The 9,392-nt window shown below is 55.7% G+C and overlaps 1 protein-coding gene across 1 annotated transcript; it reads right to left on the reverse strand.

Annotated features, from left to right (window-relative positions):
• Positions 1 to 221: 221 nt before the first annotated feature.
• On the reverse strand, positions 222 to 5,505 carry LOC34624529 (atherin). The gene is made up of 10 exons (XM_026334590.1): positions 5,443 to 5,505; positions 3,890 to 4,929; positions 3,250 to 3,485; positions 2,987 to 3,123; positions 2,773 to 2,857; positions 2,210 to 2,372; positions 1,775 to 1,865; positions 825 to 1,252; positions 520 to 611; positions 222 to 262 (listed from the first exon to the last, which is right to left on the reverse strand). The coding sequence occupies exons 1-10, from the start codon at positions 5,503 to 5,505 to the stop codon at positions 222 to 224; spliced, it is 2,376 nt and encodes a 791-aa protein (XP_026190375.1).
• Between the last annotated feature and the right edge of the window lie 3,887 nt (positions 5,506 to 9,392).

Genomic DNA, 9,392 nt, shown 5'->3' on the forward strand with positions numbered 1-9,392 from the left:
AATATATATAGGTGTAGATATACACATATAGATGTTTATATATATATATAGATATGTATATATATATAGATATGTATAAAAAGTACAGCGAGACCCCCGAGAAGCAGACACACATACACACCCACATAAACACATATATATACACATACACACCCACATGAACACATATATGTAGACATATACACACACAGAGGGGGGGGCCCCAATAGGGCCCCCCCGTTTTAGTGGCGCAAAAACCCCGCGGACTGATAAAAGGTGAGGACTGCGAAGGAGATGCCCAAGCCACGGGGTATATGTATAAATAGATATACGTAAGGATTGGTACAGACAGTTGTATAGTAGGGAACAGCCAGCAGCAAGAGACGCCGAACTGACCCCCAGCATGCTGCTGCGGAGTAGGGCCCGCCGGAATTCTCCCCCTCCTGTCGTGCCGCTGCGGCAGCTGATGGGGGTGATGAAGGCTCTCTTCTGAGGGGCCTCGCTCCCTCTGAGAAGAGGCCCCCGAGCCGCTGCTGGTGCTTCTGTGTCGCCTCCCCCCGCGCAGCCTTCGTTCCGTCCTTGAAGCGCTGCGACTCCGACTGCTGCGAGGTGTGGCGCGATGTTTGCTGCTGCTTCTCGGAGGGCCCTCCTTTGAGACTCCCTCGCCTCCGTGAGAGTTACCCCGGCGATCCTCCGTCGAGGCAGAACGCGAAGCTGAAACGGCCCCCTCCGGGGGCCCCCCCCGTCCCTTGGTGTGCCCCCTTGCAAGCTGCCTCTGCAGCCGCTCCCGCGCCAGATCCAGCAGCATGTGATCCAGCAGCTCTGGCTTGCACTGCAGCAGCTGCAGCAGCGGATCCTTTCCGTCGCTTTCCTTCTCGAGCGCTGCCCCTCCTCCTGCTGCAGTCGAGCCACCCCGCTTGCCGTCCCCCCCTCCTTCATCCTTGGGGGCCCCCGTGGTCGTAGGAGCGCTCCCCCCCCCAGAGCCACTCATCAGTCGCTGCCGCAGAAGCGAGAGCAAGTCACTCGTTGCTGCATTGTTGGAGCTGCCGCCACGATAGGAGGTGTCTGCATTCCCTTCGCCGCTGCCGCTTCCACCCTCGCGTCTCTCCCTCGCCGCTGCGGGAGAGGCCTCTGACGGCTGCCTATGCCACTGCTCCCGCTCCCTCCCCTCCAGAGGGCCGTAGGGGCCCCCGTAAGGGCCCTCCAAATCCTCGGGGTGAAAGGCCCCCCTTCGAGGCTGCTGCTGCTGCACGTAGATAGGGGGCCCCCTGCGGCCCCACAGATCCCGCCGTCCGGGGGGAAGGTCGAAGGGGGGCCCCCCAGGTGCTGCAGCTACGCCAAACTCGTGCGGAGGCGGCAGCACGCGAGGCGGAAGCCCCTCATCCCCGTAGCGCATCGATCTTTCCATGCGCTCCCTCTGCAACAGCAGAGGCGGGGGGGGGGGCCCCCCCGGACGCAACATGGAGGGGCCCCCCGGCGAAGGCAACACACCCCGACGGAGCGGCAGAGGCCCCGAGGGCACTGCTCCCCCCGATCCCATTTCCACGAATGCACGGTCCCCAGGGGGGGCCCCCGGCCTCATGCCAAACAACGGAGGGGGCCCCCCCCCAAACAGGGCCCCCATGGGGGCGCTGCGCAGGGGGAGCGGAACCCCGTGCATGGGAGGCATCTTCGGAGGCTGCTGCTGCTGCTGCTGCTGCTGCTGCGCTGACTGCTGCTGCTGCTGCTTGTGTCGGCTCCGGCCCGCCCTCTGCTGCTGCTGCTGCTGCTGCTTAGGCGGTGAAGGAGAATAAGGCCTCTCCTCTCGAGGCCTCTGAGGCGCCTCCTTCTTCGTCTGGAAGAGTGCCTGACCCGAGGGAGAAAAGTCAACATTCAGCGAAACGCCTCTGCAGCACACATGACAGACTCACCAGCTCGTGAGACAGAAGACGGGGGAAAGGGTGCAGAAGACGCCTCAAGAAGCAAGAAGCATTGACAGCTTGGCGCATACTGCAAAGGCAAAGAGAACGCCAGCAGCGAAGGCGAGGCTTCTTCAGCCCGCATACATGCACACACGTTCCTGCCTCCTCAGAAAACAATCCATCCGCACCAACCGACGAACCGCCCTCCCGAGAGCCTCAACCTTGCCCCCTACACGGAACGAACGCTGCAGCATGCAAGCAGTGCAACAGGGTTCAACGCCAACACCCCATGCGGCTCATCAAAAGCTGCACAAAGGGCCCAAACACACCCTACGGTATAGCCATGCAGATGATTTCGTGCCTCGACAGCATCTCGTGTATCCGAATAATGCACGAAGCCGCAGCCTCTCTCCAGCAAAAACTGAAAGCGGTCCAGCGGTCCGAAAGACGCAAAAAGACGGCGTGTTTCCGCCAGATGTTGAGGTCGCAAGTCTGGAAAACGCAAAACACAGGAACCCCTTGCGAAAGACTTTCATGCACGCAAAGGCTCTCGTGAGCCGCGCCGATTAAAACATGCGCGCTTCACCAGAGAATAAAAGAAAGCGCGTGGCAAAAAAGGAATATTGGTAGACTCGAAGAGAGGTGGAAACGAAAAGCGGTGCCTCGCGCGAGAGGTTCCCTTAAAGCGGCATTTCTAAAGCATGCACGAAGGCAGCAGCAGTAACACTATACAGAGTAACAACAGGAATATCAGAAAAACTCGGAAGAAGGCAGCCCACGAAAATCATCTCTCTCTGCCGCCTCCCTGTCTTTCTTTCTAGTGTCTGTGTTTCTGTTGTCTGCATGACTGGCTATCTGCCAGCCTATCCCAGTAGCTCATATCCCTTCTTACCTCTGCAGTTTCCAACCCATAGCACAGCATTAGGCTTGCGCGGTCCTGCAGGCTCTACAACAACTCCGTCGGAATTCTGCTGCAGCTTCCGCAAAGCCCCCACGCATGCGTGCTTCGTCTTGTATGTCAAGTGCGCCACAACACAATCTGCCCCCTGTGATGCCGTTTCTGCTGCTGCTTCCACAGGTATTTCTGCCGCTGCTTCTGCTGCTGCTTCTGCTGCTGCCTCCACAACTTCTTCTACGCTTGCGCTTTCAGCCTCAGTGTTTGTGTCGCCGACAGCGCTCGCCTCCTGACTGCCAGCTTGCGATGCCGCTGCCTCCTTCTCTGCAGCCTCCCCTGCTGCCGCTTCTGGAGAGTCTGTTTCCTGTGCCGCGACCGTGTCTGTTGTTGCAGCAACACAAGAGGCAACAGCAGCGGGAGGAGGCCCCTCCTCTTGCTGCTGTGATCGGTGTTTCTGCCCCGATGCAGATTTGCCTCCAGCGGCCTTCCCTTGCGTCTTCGCTGCCGCCGCCTCAGCAGTGCCCGACTCGGAATTCGCCGATGCCTCCACAGCAGCACTTTGACCCTCTTCCTCTTCTTGCTGCTTCGCCTGATGAGGCTTAATCAGCTCAATATGAACCTCCAAGGGCTGCTCTACCACTTGGCGGTGCCACTCTAAAAGGGCCTCCTGCTGCTGCAGTCGGGGAGGCAGATTAGACAGTAGCAAGTATCTGTTCACACCAATGGAAAGTCACACAAGCGCGTCTGCAGCAATGACAGAGCTGAAGTGACCCGGCGGCAGCAGAAACTACACATGCGCAGAAATAGCGAGCAAAAACGACAGCAGGAACAACAACAACACATAGAAGCAGCAAGAGCGAGCAAGCAGAAGCAAAAACCAGCAGCAGCAGGAGCACCACCAACAACACACATAAGCAGCACTAGCGAGCAAGCAGAAGCAAAACCAGCAGCAGCAGGAGCACCACCAACAACACATAGAAGCAGCACTAGCGAGCAAGCAGAAGCAAAAACCAACAGCAGCAGGAGCACCACCAACAACTTCACATAGAAGCAGCAAAAGCGAGCAAGCAGCATGCGGAGTCGTGGTGAGAAAAGTGCTTGTGTTCTCCCATACCGAATTGTGTGTCTAAATCGTGCATGCAGCTGTTTGAAGTCTTCCATTTGCGTTTCGATTGGCTGCCCCTCGGCCCAGTGGCTGACGCGTTGCAGCCGTCCCCGCAAATCGACAGCAGCAGCAGCTGCACCGACTTCCTGCTCTACAGGAGCAGCAGCACTTGCAGGCACTGCAGGAGTCGCTGGTGAGTGCCCCCACGGCTCCCCCTGCCTTGGCGTGAGGCACACCCTTGCAGGCGCACCTATAGCCGAGGGGTTCCCTGCAGATCCGACTGCGCCTACTGCTGCTGCTGCAGGTGATGGCAATAAGCCGCCTCGAGCACTCTGCTGTCGCGGTCGAAGGACGGCTTTCATGCTGCCTTGCAGCGCGGAACCGGTGGGAGGTGGGGGGGGGGGCTGTTTCTGCTGACTTGGAAGCGGTGAGGGGAGGGATCTGAAGGTCCCCTGAGCTGCAGCTGCCGTAGCGGCTGCCGTAGCAGCTGTGGCAGCTGTAGCTGCTGTAGCTGCTGCAGCTGCAGCTGCCGCAGCAGCAGGCGACGTCGTGTGGGGGAGGAGGAGGCCTCTGCACGTCGCTCTACTGCTGCCTGCAGATCGGGAGGGACCTTCCGACACGGTAGCTCGAAGAACCCTATGACACGCCTTTCGGCCGTTGAGTGCTGCCGCTGCAGCCGCTGCCGCGAGACTGTTGCTGAAAGTCAGTGAAATCTGCAGTGCGTCTCCCCCCAGAGAGGGGGAAGCTGCGACGTGCACCAAAGCCGGTCCGCAAGTCTGCCGCAAAGTAGTTTCTGCCGCAGCAACATTCAGAGTGAGAGGAGCGTTCAAAAGATCGACGATATTGCTGCCGCTGTGCCCTGCTGCTGCAGCCGCCGCTGCCGTTGCAACTGCTGCTGCCGCCGCTGCCTCAGGCTCTGCATCCTCGAGAGTCTCGCTTTCGTCTTCATCGGAAATCTCCCCCTCCTCATCGCTCTCGACGCACGCAGCAGCCAACTGTGTCAGCGTTGTAGCGGCAGCGGCACCCGTCTTTGTTGCACTTGCTGCCGCTGCAGCCGCATCGATCTCCTCCTCCTCCTGCTCTGCATCTGCTTCAGACAGCTGCACCCCATTAACTTGCGCCTTAAAGCCTCGCGCGCAGAAGGGGCCCCTGTTGCGCTGCGTTGGCTTACTGATAATGGTGGTGCTGCTGCCCTGCCGTTGTTGCTCTTGCTGCTGCTCCTGCTGCTGCTCTTGCTGCTGCTCCTGCTGCTGCTCTTGCTGCTCTATATCAGCCTCATCTGGGCAATCAGCGGCCTCCCCTGAGTCTTGCAACTCTGTGGGGTGCTCCAGTTCCTGCAGCGGCTGCTGTTGCTGCTGAACTTCCTCAGGGGGCCCCTCATGATCTGAGTAAAATACTTCGTCCTCATCCCCTGCACTGCAGGCAGCTGAGGGCCTCCTGCTGCTGCTTCTGCTTTTATGCTCATCGCCTAGTTGCTGCTCCTGTGGCTGCTGCTGCTGCTCCTCCTCCTCCTCCCTCTCGAACGAGCCACTCCCTTGATGCAGCAGCAGAGACTCTAGTGCTGCTCCTGCTGCATGGTCGCCGCCCATAGCGGCAGCAGCATCCGAATCGCCGTCTGATCCCATAATGTGCTGCAACACGTGCCTCTCAAACACTGCCAAGCCCGCAGCTGCTCTCGCCAGCAAAGGGCGGTACAGCGGCTGCTGCCGCCGCTTCGCCAGGGTGGCTGCTGGTGGAGGCGCTGCAGGGGAGTCGCTCCCTCCTCCTGAAGAATCCGCAGTGCAAATGAAGGCCACCAATATTAAAGTGCACGCAGTTGTGATGGGGGGCCCTCTCCCGTGGGGGGCCCCCCGCCGCCTCTGCGGGGCACTCTAGCAAGGGCAAGACGGTCCCTGCAGCCTTCGGTGTGCTGAAGCTGCTGCTCAAGAAAACAGCAGCATCAGCTGAAGGCTGCGGCAAAACCAAGAGCTACTGCCCGTCTCCCCGCAAGGGGCCAGAGGAAGAAGTACATGTGGAGGGCAGTGCTGCGCCGCTTCTGCTGCTGCCCCAACGAGGATGCAAACAGAGGGCGCAAAAGATGGGGGCCCTGTACAAAACACAAATGAAGAAAGGGGGCCCCTTAGCCTACCTTGGTGCTGTGCTAGTAGCCGTACCACAACAGTTCCCGCTGAGGCTGCTACTGCCGCTGCTCCTGCCGCTGCTGCTAGACAGCTTCGGTTGTGCGCTAAGAAGCTGTTGCTGCTGGTGTGTCCTTAACTTTAGTTCAACAGCCGCCAACCCCTCAGCCCCGCTGCACGCCGCATAGCAACAGCGGCCGCATGGCAGCAGCAGCACCAGCAGCAGCCCGAGGTGCGCCTCCGCTTCACTGGACGTTGGGGGCTCTCTCGTGCAGCTGCGCTTACGTGTCTAAAGTTCCTTATCGCTCGAATTCGAAGCTTTGTAAATGTCTATTTATGATTATTGCGGCTTCTTCTGTTTGCTAGGAACGCTCCACTACGCTGTATCCAAGGGCAGAGGCCCGCGTGTGATACAACCTACACCTGGCGCATGCAGCGGCGGAGCCCAAGTTCTTGAAGTTGCATTGCCAGCGACGAAAGGAGGCGGTGTCTCTTGATCGAACTCAATCTGCATGTTACCGCGGCGAAAGCCAGTAAAAGCTGTAAATTTATCCATTCCAATAATTTATACGGGTTGTGAAGCTGTTGCCTTCATGGTCAAACTAGCAAAGTCACTAGGAGACGCACGCGCTCACCAGTTGCTAGTGTGCACAACGTATCGTTCACTCGAATCGACCAGTTCTTTTGAAGCTTCGTAATGCTGTCCATAAATTCAAATGGCTCGCTTCATCTTGTTAAAGCTTTCTGCCCCCTAGGATTAACATTCAGAGTTTAGTAGCTCCGGTCCGCAACAAAAATCTTGTACAATACAATGCTTATTTTGAGAGACACTCTGTTTAGACGCACCGGTCCAGGCTTGATACAGCCTTAGAAAAACGCTATTGAGTATTTGATAAAGAACCTCCTCACCCCCTCTGCCCTTACGCTTCTGGGTCCTCGACATGGAAGGAAAGGGATGGCTAGGGTGGAGCTGCGGCCTCTACGCACTTCCCGCATTCATAGTCAGTTCCAGATAGCACCTAACGCACAAGCACACACACTAATTGCTTTTATATACCGAGCTAACATTAATTTGTAATCGGCCAGATGTGCGAACCAGCAAACCAATGAGTCAATTTGTTACTAACTCTTAGCTAAATGTAACTCGTGTAGTTTCAAAAGTCTGTGAAGCCGGACATCGTGGCGCACTTGAATGAAAACACACGCTCTTATGTTCGGGACCTAGGCAACGCTCTAGCATTTGAGCTGATTAATCCATCGTTGATCAACTATGTGCAGGAGAGCGGGAATTTTCCTGCCCCATAGCCGCTCCCTGGGCACGCAGAAACACGGAAACAGTGAACATGAGGAAATCGATGAGTGCATCAACCGCTGAATTGAGTTCACTGGGACGAAAAGCACGTCTGCTAGGCAACACCGAAGGAGGGACCAAATCAACACGACTGCGGCAGCACTGTAGCAAATTGTCGTCGCCGAGCTAAAAAGTGTGAGCCTCCAACTCGGATCAAGCATGAGAATATACTACATAAGGAAAATCAGAATTAACACTAAATTATTAGTGCCGCCGCACCTGATAGACCAGTCTCTCTATGCAAATACAGCACGTACCTGCAGTGTAATCGACTCCGAAGCCCCATAGAAGTCCAGGAAAGAATGTGTGAAAAACCCATCCGAGAGTGCCTGAACATGAGACCGAGTGTAAAGAATACCTTACAACGCTCGAGGAATTAGCAATACACAGAGAGGATAGTTGCTATTTCAAGCAGAGCCCGCGCTACGGAAGTACACATCATCAGGATTGGAGGCACACCATCCCTAGCGACTGGCGTTGATAACAGAACAAAATTGTAAAATACTCCGCGGGGCAAAAGCAGTTTGCACCTACTTTATCATCGGGCACTGAGGTTGGTGTTCCTCACTCTATGTCACTGAAAGCCACTGTGTGTCCTCGGGGCTCAGTACTCCTTGAATTCAGCCCTTGTACGGTTCCCTGCGAATCCTCCGATTCGACACTGGTCCCTTGCCTGCGCGGCAAAGTTTGCGGATAATTCAGATTTTGAGGCATTTGACGGAATGCAATATCGATAGTTTACCGCCAATCCCCTTTCTTAGGGCAAACGACAGGGTAAGAAGGAGCATCGATTCGTGAGATGGTAGCAAGTAGTTCTAGCCAGTTGCCCGCAAACGTCTTCTTCTGGCCACCTGGTGCATCTCGTGAAGCCTATGGATTTACCAAGACCAATTTTCAGGCTCGAAAATCACTCGACCACTGGCTATCAGAATTCCATGCTTGTTTCTCCTGAACATTGCGCATACAGCCGCGTGCCCTAGCCACCTCTTCTCTGAGTCCCTCCACCGCTACCGATATTTGCTAGCCACGAAGCGCCAGGCATTGGCCAAAAACGGAGAGCGTCTTGCCAGCGTAGAAAAGGGAAGCGAGAGAGCGAGGAGTTAACGAATGTATTGTTGTATGATAAGTCCTCTCAGCACGAGGAAGAGGACCAGGTGAAGGAACTATATTTTTGTGAGTGAAGAGCCACGCATACTGCACAAGGGTGCAGTTGATGTGCGCTATCTGCCCAGCTGACTAAATGTGGTTAGCAGTGCTCCCGCAATGGTCAATGTGCAGCCGGGTCATACATGCACACCAGAAAGCACGAAGGAACCTCGGATACCTATCCGCTATGATGCTCCTGGAGACTCTAGAAAGCTTATATATATCTCAAAAGTTACTGGTCCCAGCTCTGATGCGGCTCAAAACTCGCCCAATAAATATGGGCATGTCTGCCGAGTTGTCCACGACGATGTTGATGCTCTCCTGACGCTTGACATCCGGCACTCTAACTATCAAATCCTCAGTCAAAATAAGCCGAATCCCTTCAAGATATTGGAGGCTTTGCAAAAGGCCGGATCTAGGAGCATGTCGTGGCTTAAGCTGCTTAGAATCCGGACAAGACAGTGGAAAATTCTGCCGCAGGATGCACCCCAGGCAACCCAAGGAACAGGTAGAGTTTTAGTAAGCTGATGTAAATGTACCCTCAGCCTAAAGAAACATGATCGTGTTTGTTGCACAAAACAGCACTGTAAAGTGGAGTCGAAATGTAAAAACGATGAACCCATTGATTTGTGTGTGACCACAGCAGGCCATCATCAACGTGTCAGTGTTTTACCTTTGTGCTGTTCTAGGTTTTGAAAATAGTAGCGGGTGAATGGGTGTCAAAAGCACAAGACATGCTTGATTTGAATGGACATCGTGAAGCCTCTCAGACAAGAGTGGTTGCGCTGCTCAATAGTAAGTCTCTGGAGCAATGAGAGAGCGCGTGGGTGACAACGCTGGGGATGCCTTCATGATGTATGCAGGAGGCTCTCAATCCAGTGAACAGATCTTTGCTGAT

Source organism: Cyclospora cayetanensis, unplaced genomic scaffold (assembly GCF_002999335.1).
Source record: "Cyclospora cayetanensis isolate NF1_C8 unplaced genomic scaffold, CcayRef3 CcayRef3_contig_11, whole genome shotgun sequence".
Lineage (NCBI taxonomy): Eukaryota > Apicomplexa > Conoidasida > Eucoccidiorida > Eimeriidae > Cyclospora > Cyclospora cayetanensis.